The sequence below is a fragment of the Jaculus jaculus genome, chromosome 1 (assembly GCF_020740685.1).
Source record: "Jaculus jaculus isolate mJacJac1 chromosome 1, mJacJac1.mat.Y.cur, whole genome shotgun sequence".
Classification (NCBI taxonomy): domain Eukaryota; kingdom Metazoa; phylum Chordata; class Mammalia; order Rodentia; family Dipodidae; genus Jaculus; species Jaculus jaculus.
The window spans coordinates 239568725-239582138 of NC_059102.1; the positions used below are offsets into that span (position 1 = coordinate 239568725).

At 50.1% G+C, this 13414-nt stretch overlaps 2 protein-coding genes across 3 annotated transcripts in view; both read left to right on the forward strand.

The window, feature by feature from the left end:
• Mmp2 (matrix metallopeptidase 2) overlaps positions 1-9704 on the forward strand; it is a 29507-nt gene extending 19803 nt beyond the window's left edge. The window contains exons 11-13 of the mRNA XM_004664864.3: positions 1401-1560; positions 6605-6714; positions 8853-9704. Coding sequence (XP_004664921.1) covers positions 1401-1560; positions 6605-6714; positions 8853-8956 — 374 coding nt within the window. The 3' untranslated portion in view covers positions 8957-9704. The remainder of the gene's footprint in view (positions 1-1400; positions 1561-6604; positions 6715-8852) is intronic.
• Positions 9705-11843: 2139 nt separating this feature from the next.
• The window catches only part of Lpcat2 (lysophosphatidylcholine acyltransferase 2), a 77187-nt gene continuing 75616 nt past the window's right edge, over positions 11844-13414 (forward strand). For both annotated transcript variants that reach the window (XM_004664866.3, XM_045158720.1), the window contains exon 1: positions 11844-12121. In XM_004664866.3, the coding sequence (XP_004664923.2) occupies positions 11951-12121 (171 nt within the window). In that variant the 5' untranslated portion in view covers positions 11844-11950. The remainder of the gene's footprint in view (positions 12122-13414) is intronic.

The following is a 13414-nucleotide window of genomic DNA, read 5'->3' on the forward strand; positions in this document are numbered from 1 at the left end:
AGAGAGAGAGAGAGAGTGTGTGTGTGTTAGAATCAGGATGCCAGGGCCTGCAGCCACAGCAATCAAACTCCCAGTGCATACACCTCCTTGTGCTCATGCACAACCTTGTATCACTGTGCGTCTGGCTTATGTGGGACCTGGAAAGTTTAACTTGATTCCTTAGGCTTCGCAGGCAAGTACCTTAACTGCTAAGCCCTATTTCTATCCCCAGAAACTTATTTTAATGGCGGTAGTTTTTTTTTTTTTTTTTTTTTTTGTAGGAATGTATTGCAATTGGTTTTGGTTATCTAAATCTCATGTTTTGAATAATCCACTTTTGCCCTGGTTTTGATATCAATATTGGTTTTGGTGGGGCTCACTGCTTTTTAGACTGGATCTGATAATATAACTTAGTAGGATAGCCTTGAATTCATGATTCTCCTGCCTTGGATTCTTTAGTGCCAATGTCACAAGCATGAGTCACCAAACACAACCCAAACAAGTTTAAAGAAGAAGTTCTCAGGCTTGAGAGATGGCTTACTAGTTAAGGCACTTGCCTGTGAAGCCTAAGGACCCACGTTCGACTCTCCAGGTTCCATGTAAGCCAGACTCGAGGTGATGCAAGTGTGCAAGGCCACACATGTGCACTGCTAGGTGGGGCATGCTTCTGGAGGGCCTGGCATGCCAATTCTCTTGTTCTTTCTCTCTCACTCCCACCCTTTCACATAAAAAAATAAAGACATTCTCTTGAAGGATATTGAGACTAATTTCCTGAGAGCAAAATCTCAAGTAAGGAATACTGCAACAAGTCTCCATACATGGAAAAAAGTCATGGCTAAAGATGAGGAAACCCTGTTCACTAAATCACAATTGAATCACCTACTATGTTGTGGGCTCTGCTAAGTTGCAGAGATACGGCTCCTGCCCTCCTTTGCCCACTGAATCCTTGGTGAGACAGTCCCCTAGACTACCATGAGGACCATAGTGTGGGCTGTGATTGAAGGGGTACCTGCACTGACCTAAGGGGGACTTAAGGAAGGGCTTCCTAGTGTTGGTGACTATGTATTGTCCTACCTAGCAACATTCCATCTTCATTCTGTGGTAACTAGTCCTGATTAGAACACCTGCTGCTGGCTGTCCGAGTTCCTATATACGAATTAGGTAGAGGCGCCTCTCCATGGCAGGTCTGACACTTCGGAGGACTGTACCTCATGCCCCCAGTCACCACTTTGGCTTGGCACCTTCTGTAACTGACTTATGAAACCACATGTGAGGCCTGCTTCTGCCTCCACAGCTCAGATGTGAGCAGGAGGATGTGTCCTGCTGGAAATGCCTGGGGCCCTGAGAGGTCGTAGAAGAGACAGATCAATATGGGGAATTTCCCCACAGCCACCAACATGCATTCTACTCCCCACCTTCAGGGAACGAGTACTGGGTCTATTCTGCCAGCACCCTGGAGCGAGGATACCCCAAACCACTCACCAGCTTGGGGTTGCCTGCTGACATCCAGCGAGTAGATGCTGCTTTTAACTGGAGCAAGAACAAGAAGACTTACATCTTTGCTGGAGACAAATTCTGGAGGTAAGAGGTTGGTGGGGGCCTGGATAGGCAGCGGCATGGAGCTGGTGGCGGCATAGCCTCCTGGGTCATGTTTTGTAGGCCAGTGGCTGTGGATGCCCCCTCTCTGATGTCCAGCCTTCTCAGCTGTCTTCTGATAGGGCCTGTGGGCATGGGGTTTGCAGGGTCACATGTTAGGGTGACTCACAGAAGAGAGGGTGATTGCAATACGGATAATAACCGTGACTGTTGACACTGTGTGCCAGATACCATTACGTGGACCCAGCGAGGTGTGTTGCAGCATTATCTTCTCATTACTTAGACAAAATACCTGAGCAACCCCCACCCCCAGCCGTTTAAAGGAGGAAGGGTTTATTTCAGCTCACAGCTCCAGAAGGTAGAGTCCAGCGTGGCAGGGACAGTGTGGCAGGAGCAGACAGCCAGCGTCACACCATCACATATGTGGGGAGGAAGTCCAGAGTGACAGTGCTTCATGCTCTGCTAGCTTTCTTTCTTCCTTCCTTTCTTTTTTCAAGGTAGGGTCTCACTATAGCCCCCTGGAACTCACTTTATAGTCTCAGGCTGGCCTCAAACTCACAGCAGTCTTTCTACCTCTGCCTCCCAAGTGTTGGGGTTAAGGGTGTGCACCACGATGCCTGGCACTTTCTCATTTATAGTCCAGGAACTCACCTTCTGAAATAGTTCTGTCGGCAGGCCACAGGATGGAACCTTCTGCCTCAGTTAAATCAAGAAAATCTCTCACAGACACGAGGGATTTGTGTCCATGTTGATTCTAAATCCTGTCAAATTGACAACCAGAGATTAACCATCACATGTGTATTAGTCTTTGCATTTTACCGATGAAGAAACTTGGGTTCTGATCTGAAAGTTGAAATAAGTTGCTTCAAGGCCCATAGCCTACAAGTGACAGGTTGTGAGCCTTGGCATGCTGGCTCTAGGAGAACAGGCGAGTCTTCTCTGTGCCAGTCCTGATGCAGAGGTGTCCTAGGGAGAGGATGGTGGAGCCAGGGCAGCAGCACAGGGAAATGTGAGGAGGACAGAACATCCTAGCCAGGCCCTGGGAGAGCAGCAGACATAGCTGGCCCAGGCTGGTAGCATCGACTGTCAGGGACCAGCTTGGAAACAAGTGGCTCTGCTCCAGGGCATCTGGATGGGGCGGAGTCCAGTTCTGAGAGGCCATGGTCAAGCTGAGGGCCAGAGAGCACAAGTTTCCAGGGATACAATGGCCAGGTTGAGAGCCAGGGAGCACAGTGTCCGCAATGTAATCCAAACTCAGGAGTGTAATTATAATCGTTCATAACTTCCACCTGAGGATATTGAGGCTCAGGGAAATTTAAGACTTGCACATGGCTGTATATTGACACGGAGCCAGGCTCACAGCTGCTTCTCCTGTCTTCTCCCACTTCCCCCTGCATTGTTACCTCTGTATCATTTGGCCGTTGGGGGCAGTAGTACCAAGAATGTCTTCATTTCTTCCCTCTTGGTGTCCCCACCATTCTTCTGTGGCTGCCTCTGCATCTCCACCTTACCCAGGAATTATTTCGAGAATGCTCCCTGAAGCCTTTGTCTGGTACCCCCCTAACAATCCTGCCTCCTCTAAGGCCTCTTTCTCCTCCCCCACCTCCCTCCAAGCCTCTTCTCTGTCAGCTGCCCTAATTCAGAAGCTGCTTATGTCCCGGGGCTGCTCATGGCAGGGTGGAATTCTGGACACATTGCTGAGACACTTAGCAACCTAAGCTGATTGGTATCTCAAGCCTCAAGAAGGAAAACAGTCAGCCCGGAAACCGCTGAGCGAGCCTTCCACCCACAGACTGAAGCACTCCCCACACACCCACGTACTGTGAATGGCATCTCGGCCTCACAGACCCTCGGATCTGCACATCTGAGCATGGGGACCGGGGAGACAGAGAGTCACAGACTCATGAATGTTAGAATCCTAAAGCCCTGCAGTCTGCTTCATGGTGTGGGAAGGTCTCTGGGAGTCACTTTCCCACATGCCCTGTGTGTGTACCCGTGCAAGAACAGACGTGTCCTGTGTGAGTAGGAGTGCTCATGCACACACGTGGGCCCACAGGCCAGAGAATGCCTTGCTGGTTGCTGAGTTCTAGTCCTTTTCCTTAACAAGGAAAAGGTTTCCTCCCAGGTGTAGGTGTGAGAACAGACCCTGCTGAGGAGGTTCCAGGAGCCTTCAGTAGAAGAGTTGGAGTAGAAAGTACTCATCTGAGGCTCTGGATTGGGTTTGAATGTCCTGGAATAGGCTCTACTTAGGCTCTGGTGGCATTTGTGCCAGAAGGAGATCCCTGAGAGCAGGTGCCTTCAGAATGAGTGCTCAGCTACTGTCTTCAGAAGCCACATGAAGGCCACAAATAGATAGGTGTTAGGGAGATGGTGGCCCAGAAGTAGCCCTCCAGGAACTTAGAGTGAGTGAGAGAAAGAGACTTAAACATTCAAATAATGGTAACTCTCCTTCTTGGCCTGTCCCTAGTCCTTCCCTGTGTGGAAGGTACACATGCCACCTGGATTTCTTATTTAAGGCAGATGCTCTTAAAGGCTCCATTTTCCAGACCAGTGATACTAAGGCTGGGGTTCGTCAAGGCCTCATAGAGCAAATCTGGGACACCAGTGTATGTGCCCTCACAGCTGCTCTGTCCCTGTCCTGCCCCTCTGATGTCTGTGTGGATGAGAAGCTTTGTGAGACCTTTCAACATGATGGGTTAACTAGCACATGAGCAACTCCGGGGATGCTGGAAGAAGTGACACCCCTTTAGTGCCAACATCCTCTCATGCCACAATACCGCATCACTATGGTCTTCCTAGATGAAATGAACTTGAAAGAAAATTGTTTCACTTCTCTGAGCCTCCGTTTTCTCATCTATGCAGTGAGTTGATTCCAGCCCTCCCACCTGCCAATGGTAGAATGAGAAAAGAAACGAGGGCACATTCAACCATGGGGCATATGTCTGAGTCATCATAACCCTAGGAATGAGGAATGTCATTGGAGAGGGTCAGTGGAGGTCAGAAGGATGGAGGTGCTGGGATTTTGAGCTTAGGGAACTTGTTTTTGTTAACCTTGGTCACAAGGAAGCAGGTTTTGCAAGAAGACATGGCCGGGCCTATGTAGGCTTTTCTGGAAGTTCTTGGGTGATGCACTAATGGAGAGACCCTTAATAAAGGAAGCCTTGGGGTAAGCTGCTGCTGGAGTCTGTGGTAGAGGAGGTGAGACTGGCTGCGGAGCGTATGACAGCCAGCTGTGCAGATGAAAGCTTGGCCATCGCCAGGGTGGGATTCATAACATTATCTATCTTGATAATTTACTCCAAAAGAGTAAGACTGGAGGGCTGGAGAGATGGCTTAGCGGTTAAGCGCTTGCCTGTGAAGCCTAAGGACCCCGGTTCGAGGCTCGGTTCCCCAGGTCCCACGTTAGCCAGATGCACAAGGGGGCGCACGCGTCTGGAGTTCGTTTGCAGAGGCTGGAAGCCCTGGCGTGCCCATTCTCTCTCTCTCCCTCTATCTGTCTTTCTCTCTGTGTCTGTCGCTCTTAAATAAATAAATAAAAAATTTAAAAAAAAGAGCAAGACTGGATCTTGTTAACAAAGCTAGCCCCAGGTACAAAGATGGTGGGGGGGAGGTTCATTACATGTTTGTATACCAAATGGATTGATGGTCAGTGGGAAAACACAGGAATCAAAATGACATCAGCTCTTAAAAAGGCCCCCCCACCCCCACCAATTACAAACAACAAAAGTGCTTACTGGCTAGGGAGAACTTGCTAACAAGTGCCCAAGGTATTTACCTGAATGAAAGGGAGCTGTGAGCCCTGACAGCTGCAGCTGGGACCGAGGTGGCCTGTGGTCCGCCCTGTGACTCATAGTCCTGAGCTCACACTCACCACATTGCATGTAACCGCACTGTGGTCGGCACCCAGATGTGGCTTGGCATCTCTACTGGACAGACAAAAAAGCAGCAGTTTGTCCAAACCACACAGTGAAAGAATTATGGGGCAGCTCTGTGTCCCCGGGCTTCCGGTTCAGGGCCCCATGGGATGCTATAGGGATCAAAGTGTGTGAAGGAAATAGCAATCCCCAACTCCTTGCTGAGTACCAGGCATGGCAAGAGACACTGCGTGTACTTGCGTTTTTTTCTCTTTTAAATTTTATTTATTTGACAGAGAAAGAGGGAGAGAGAGGAAGAGAGAGAACAGGCGCGCTAGGGCCTCCAGCCACTGCAGACAAACTTCAGAGGCGTGCATCCCCTTGTGCATCTGACTAATGTGGGTCCCGGGGAATCGAACCTGGGTCCTTTGGCTTTGCAGGCAAATGACTTAACCGCTAAGCCATCTCTCCAGCCCCCCTTTTTAAATGTATTGTTTTAATTTTTAGTCAGCACACACATTTATTATCATTCATTCTGGCATTTTCAAATACAATTTGTTTTTGTTGATTCCCATTCCCCCTCATATCCCCAATATTTCTTCCTTCCCCAACCTCCTCTTCTCCTGGTATCCTCTCCACTTCTGTTTACATGTCACATGTGTCCTTTTACCCTTCCTTCACCCCTCTTTCAGCTCATCCCTTTATACTTGGTTTTGATTCAGACAGAACATGCAGGTTTTTTTTTTTTTTTTTTTTTTTTTTTTTTTTTTGAGATAGGGTCTCACTCTAGCTCAGACCTGGAATTCACTCTGTAGTCTCAGGGTGGCCTCAAACTCTCAGCAATCCTCTTACCTCTGCCTCCCCAGTACTGGGATTAAAGGCGTGCGCCACCACGCCTGGCTCAAGGACATGCAATTTTGATCTTTCTGAATTTGGGTCCCTTCACTGCTGCTTTGTCCAGGGTCATGCACATAAGACTCACTAGGGTAGTAGGTATGATTCATATCTAGGTCTGATCCCAGGCCCTGCACTATTGCCAACTGTCCCCCCGCCCCGAAGTGTCAGGCCTGGTTTTCCAGACTCACCCAGCACCATTATCTAAAACCTCCCCTCGAGGATGGAGAAGGACTGGCCTTCAGAGAGGCCCATCTGCATCTCCATGTCTCTTTCCTTAGATATAATGAGGTGAAAAAGAAAATGGATCCTGGCTTCCCCAAGCTCATCGCAGATGCCTGGAATGCCATCCCGGATAACCTGGATGCAGTGGTGGACCTCCAGGGTGGTGGTGAGTTGCCCAGGCCTCTGTGGCTTTCTAGGAGCCCCTGGCCCCAGCCAGGGCCCAGCTTTTTGCCAGCACATACTGCTACACCATGCAGGGTAGCTGTGCCGTGTCTCAGGAAAACACACCAGCGCCTTCAGCCCAGCGCTGGGAAAGTAGCCAGTTCCCTGACCCTTGCTGTGAAAGCCAGGCTCCAGGCAGTAAGACCTAGAAAGGCTCCTCCCAGCTGCAGGGCCTGGAGCCATGAAGCTAGAGGGCCGGGAGGTCTGGAGGGGCAAGGAACATGGCCTGGTGCCCTGGATTCATTCTGGGGCTTGAGCCAGGCCGTGTTGGGTTTCGTAGAAGGCCTTGTGACCGCCTCTGATCAGCAGAAGCATGGCTGCACTTGAGACAAGGCAAACTTTGTCATGCCCCATTGCTCACGTGGCAGTGACCCTCCACCCAGCTCTTTGCTCCCGTGCTGAGTACAGCCGAGCTAGTGTCAGCACCGGACAACACTGGGATCTTGAAAGCCACGTTCCTGGGGAGGCTTCTGTGAACTCTCAAGGGCCCTGCAAATGAGGTCAGCTTGGCTTCCTGGAGGCGATTTCAACTCAATTCCACAAAGATTTTGTTTTGTGCTCCCACCATCTGCTGCTGCTGAGCACATAGCTAAGAGATCCAGTAGTGGACAGCCTCACAAGAGCAAAATAACAACAGTGTATAATCAGGTGCTAGGTTAAGGGTTACTTTCGATCAAACTGTCCATTGAGTGAGTGCCTGCTGTGAGCCTGAGTCTGAATCTGAGGAAAGAGGATCATTTGTGCTAGGAGGAATTCACAGATTCCGAAGCCTCTGGGGACTCGGCAGGCAGGCAGAAGAGAATGGATGGGATTGTGATTGTGATTGTTTGTGTCAGTGTGTCGCAGTGAACAAAAAAGAAACACTTTCTTGACAGGGAAGCAGGAGTTGCTTCTTGACTTCTGGCCCACGAGAATCAGGGCCTCGTGTTCTTAGATATTCTAGTTGTTTTTTTAAAAAATTTTTTTATTTATTTGATAAAAAAAAAATAAACAATCTTGACAACCCAACAGGTTGCTAACTTGTTGAATCTTACTGGTAAGGCAGCTAGACCGAAGTAGAGAGAGAGAAAGAGAGGTAGAAAGGATGTGGGGGGAGAGAATTGGCATGTGAGGGTCTCCAACCAATACAATCTCCAAACACATATGCCACCTTGTGCATCTTTCTGATGTGGGGAATCGAATCTGGGTCCTTTGGCTTTGCAGGCAAGTGCTGCCTTAACTGCTAAGCTTCTGGCCCTCTAGTTTTTATTTTGTTTTGTTTTGTTTTAATGAGAGAGCATGCACACGCACACAGGTGTGAGAGAAAGAATCAAAGTATCAGGGCCTCCAGCCACTACCATCAAACTCAAGATGTGTGTGCCATCTTGTGCACATGTGCAGCCTTGTGCGCTTGAGTCCCCTTGTGTGTCTGGCTTACGTGGGACCTGAAGAGTCAAACATGGGTCCTCGGTTTCACAGGCAAGTGCCTTGACCACTAGGCAACCTCTCCATCCCTAGATTTTTTTAATTATTATTTTTTATTTGACAGAGAAAGAGGCTTCAACTCTCAGCTAAGGAACTCCAGATGCATGCACCCCCTTGTGCATCTGGCTAACGTGGGTCCTGGGGAATCAAACCTGGGTCCTTTGGCTTTGCAGGCAAACACCTTAACTGCTAAGCCATCCCACCAGCCCCCCTTGTTGTTTTTGATAAGAAGCCTGACATATGAATTGGAAGATATTTACATGTTGGTGACTTATTCAGATGAAGTCAAATCAAAACAAAAAGTTTATAAAGTAACTCAACCCAATAGGGCTAGTGGCCCACTGGTTTCCACTTCTCATATATGAAGTGGAGTACCGTTATTACTGTCACCAACAGCAAATATTGCCTAATTTAATCTCACCCAAGCCCTACAGATCCTTGTCTTGCAGATGGATCAAGCACAGGCCTGACTTCATAGTCATGTCCTTCCTCCAGCCCATAGAGCTTTCCTGTTTCAAACACTTTTTGCCCTCACCAGGCAGGCACGCACATTTCAGGGACTTGTATGTGCCATGTCGGGATGGGGTAGCCTCAGCCCCTCTTCCTTCTCTGCCCCAGGTCACAGCTACTTCTTCAAAGGTGCATATTACCTGAAGCTGGAGAACCAAAGTCTGAAGAGCGTGAAGTTCGGGAGCATCAAATCGGACTGGCTGGGCTGCTGAGCCTGTGTGGCTCCCACAGGCCCCTCATCTCTGTCCCTCTGCACACCAGGCCAGGGGCACCAGGGAAGGATGCAGAGGGCCCTGGCAGTGAGCTCTGTAATTAATCTCCATTTTCACCTTCACCTGGTGACTTAAGATTTCAGACAGCGACTTCTTATGCCCAAAGAAAGGTGCTGATTATACCCCTCCCAGGTGCCCTTTCCCTTTCCAGCCCCTCAAGAGATGCTTGGGTATTCTCAATGCAGCCCTGCTTTGGGCTGCCCGGTGCTGCCCCACCTCAGGCTCTTCTCCCTCCACAACCTTTATGGCTCCCAGCACTCTTGGAGTCAACCAAGACTGTCTTAAGAGGGCACTGGTGGCCCGACAGCATGGCATGGAGCAGTGGGATCGAGGTGTATCCAGGTGGCAACTCACAGCACCTGGCTTCTCACTGCTGGCTGCCCTAGAACATTCCTCCCTACACTTGTTGCACACACCTTGTTCTTTTCTCTCAATCTTCCTACTTTTCTACTTTATCACATTTCTCGACAGGACTCAGGTTGTCTGAAGTCACTGCTCAATGCATCTCAGCCGACATAGTAATGGTTTCCTTGTTCACTCTGTCTAGAATGCCCTACCCGGTCTCTTCCTCCACTGGATGGAGGAAAACCAAGCCAGCTGTGGCTTCCTGCACAGTCCTTTCCACCTCCCCCCTCAACAGTGCCCCAATGGGAAATGGCAACAAGTATAAATAAAAACATTAATTGAGTGGCAGTGTTTATATCTGTTTTAGCACAGCCAGAGAACCCCGCTCCAGCCAGAAAAGGAAACTTAGGAGCAAATCTGTTCTCTGAAGGGAGCAGAGAATGTGTGCTGGGAAGGTCAGAGTTGCCAAACTAAACAGCAAGAGAACACCAGCGTGGACGAGCTTAGTGCTTCTGATGCACACGAGGAAACAGCACCAAAACAGCCCGAAGTCTTGTTGCTTTAGTTACGGGGCCTGTTCAGATTCAAAGTTTGCTTTCTTTCAGTCAGTTTTTGTTTATCAGCCATGATAGCAAGAAGCAGTGGTCACGTGACCTCCTTTGTTAGGAGGGCTGTGTGCGTCCATCACTCAACCCTCACAACGCAACAGGCTGTGAATTATTTGAAGCTTTCTGTTGAGGCATTCAGGAGCTGAGGACAAGGAAGGCCACTGGAGAAACTTCACAGCCCTTAGCTCAGAATCCCCACCAACTGCTTGAGCTTCCCCCAAACCTTCTTCAGTTAACACACTTGGGGGACAGCAATGTGCTTGTTTCCCAGATACAGCCACTGTTAAGGCGTTACTCCTACCCCCCTCTAGTCACAGAAAAATTGAAGACCTGGGTTTTTGCTTTGTTTTCTCTCTAGAAATCCCGGCCAGCTCTGATAGTCTGATAGTTGCTTTAGGCCTTAACTGATAAGGTTGGTGGAAAAGGGAGGGAGGAGTGGACTTGACAGGAACCTTTGGAAGTGACCTCAGTGACCTCGTCTCCCATGGCCTGCCCAGTGGGTCTGATTCCTTGAGAGCTCTGTGCAGGTATTGGACTAAAGATGTGAAGCCACCCCTCCCATAGAGATGTTTATATCATAACAGTAATGTACTGCGGTTGAAGTTCTTTGTTACACATTCAGCTGTAGCACCAAATGCCATTTATTGAGTGCTTTTCTATGAACATAACACAGTGTATTTTATTTCATCCTTACTCTGCAACCCTATGGGAATAAGAATTCCTCTATCACTCCAAGAGGAGGCAACAAGCTCAGGGACAGACTGGACACACACATGCACCTGGCGAGGCTGGAAGATTCCGAGATTCTGCGGTGGCTTAGTTTGCAGAGGCAGCTGTCCCACGGACCAGAGGACTCTCCTTGTCTCCTGCCTGCTGGGAGCACAGCCAACCAGGAGGGAGGAGTGCTTGACCATCTCCAGGCTTCAACTCTCAGCTATGCAGGGTTCCACCAAGTGGCTTCGGGTCCTGGGACAACCCCTACTTGCTGCCCCCACCCCTCCCCCGCCTACTCAAGTCTCTCATAGCTCTTAGCACTTCCTCAGGGTGAAATGGAGCCACTGCCTCAATCATTTCCCCTTTCTGAGTGAGGTTCCTCATCTAGAGTAGAAGCTATTTTTTTTTTTCCATCTCTGAAACGGCAGTTCAGTTTTCCCTCAAGAGAGGCGTTTCCACACTGTTCTCTCGTGCTCTGAGTGGGAGACTCCAATTCTGATACCAAATCCCATGTGCTCTCTTTCAGCTGTAACCAACCAATCAGACTGGTTTACCTCCCAAGCCAAATCACACCCGACATCAAACACGGATAAAAGAAACCCACCCTGAATACATTTATTCACTTTTAAAAGAGCAGCCCAGGGCAAGTGGGCGCCGGATGCAAGATTTGTTGTTGCTGTTTGGTATTTTGAGGTAGGGCCTCGCGCTAGCTCAGGCTGACCAGGAATTCACTCTGTAGTCTCAGGGTGGCCTCGAACTCAAGGCGATCCTCCTACCTCTGCCTGTCGGAGTGCTGGGATTAAAGGCGTGCGCCACAAAGCCCAGCCGGATGCAAATGTTGTGTATCTTCCTATCCCCATCTCCGTTTTTTCAGAAAGAGGCAAATGAGGTTCATAGAGATCAGTGACTTGGCTTGAGGCTCAGGGCCAGTAAAACGGAAAAGTCTGGTTTGCCCAGCCCTGCAGCAGAGAACTCTGCCTCAAATGCTGCAGCTGCTCTGAAGCAAAGCAGGTGTCTCTAAGGAGGCCAGCTACACTCTCAAGGCGCCTACCTAGGGGGCGGAGCCAGGCAGTGGGCGTGGCTAGAGCAGTGGGCGTGTCCACCGAGGGGCGGGACAGCGCCTCTAGGTAACTGAGGTGCGTGCGCAGAAGCCGGGGAGCGGCGCCAGGGACCGGGACAGTAGTGGGGATCCGCCTCGGTTTGTCCGGCTAACTCATCCCGAGCGTTTCGCCTCTGGTCTCTGCTCGGCTCCGACGCCGGCTCGGTGATGAGCCGGTGCGCCGAGGCGGCGGCGGTGGCGGCCACGGTGCCCGGGGCAGGTGTCAGGGACGCGGGGCTGCGGCCGCCCATGGTGCCCCGCCAGGCGTCCTTCTTCCCGCCGCCCGTGCCCAACCCCTTCGTGCAGCAGACGCGGATCGGTGCGGCGCAGCGCGCGCAGGTGAGGGAGGGAGGGAGGCGGAGGGGCTGGTGGGTCTGATGGGGGAGGCATACGAGATCCTGAGTTTGACTCGGGAGACTGAGAGGATGGTGTGTCTGAAGGGAGAGGCATCTTTTAGGGCAGTGTGTCTGATGGCAGAGGCATCTCTTAGGGATGGTGTGTCTGATGGCAAAAGCATCTTTTAGGGATGGTGTGTCTGAGGAATGGCAACTTTCAGAGATGGTGTGTCTGATGGGAGAGGCATCTCTTAGGGATGATGGGTGTGATGGGAGAGGCATCTCTTAGGATGATAGGTCTGATAGGGGAGGTGTCTGACGGGAAGGTGGGTTTGACAGGGGAGGTGTCTAAGCAGAGGAGGTCTCTGATAAATGAAAGCGACAGGAATAAAGCTGTGATACTAGGGAAAGGGCTTTCTGAGTGGTCATGAAGGGCAGAGATGTTGCAAATCAGAATTTAAGGACTCTGGGGTGGGTTGAACCAGGCAGAATTTTGACTTGAGTTTGTGAGAGGTTGGTGGAGGCAGACCTCCACAGGAGAGTGGGTTTGGAGGAGTGTGTGTGTGTGTGTGTGTGTGTGTGTGTGTGTGTCCTGGGAAGGAGAGTGGTCAGTCTTAGTCTGGTCTGGCCTTGGAGCAGCAGGCAGGGCTGCAATGACCCAGCTAAGCAGGAGCAGACAGGCTGCAAATGAGAAGCAGAGTGAAAAGGAGTCACTGTGGTAGTTTGAATGGATGTCTTCCAATAGATTCAGTTTTTTATTTTTATTTTTCGAGGTACAGTCTCACTCTAGCCCAGGCTGACCTGGAAATCACTCTGTAGTCTCAAGGTGGCCTCGAACTCACGGTGATCTTCCTACTCTGCCTCCTTAGTGCTGGGATTAAAGGCATGTGCCACCATGCCCGGCTAGATTCAGTTTTATTAAAGCTTCTTAGATTTCTAGCTGCCTGGCTGGAGGAGGTGTCACAGTGGGTGGAACCTAGGGTCCAGCCTCAAGGTGAGTTTGGGGGTGGATCTGAATTCAAGCCCAAGTTAGGCAGAGTGCTGGAGTTCTGCCTGGGTTTCCCTAAGTATGCTTGTGTAAGTTTACCTAAGTATGGTGCTGGTGGTGGTATTTTTTTTTCGCATGGACATGTGAAAGGGGGCTAGCTTCTTCTGCCATTATGGAACTTCCCCTGGATCTGTAAGCTCCAGTAAATCGGTTCCTCTCATAACTTGTGCCTGGCTTGGAAGTTCATCCCTGCGATACAAATCTGAACACAACAGTCACTTTAAGGTCGTCAGGAGGTTTGGGGTGGAA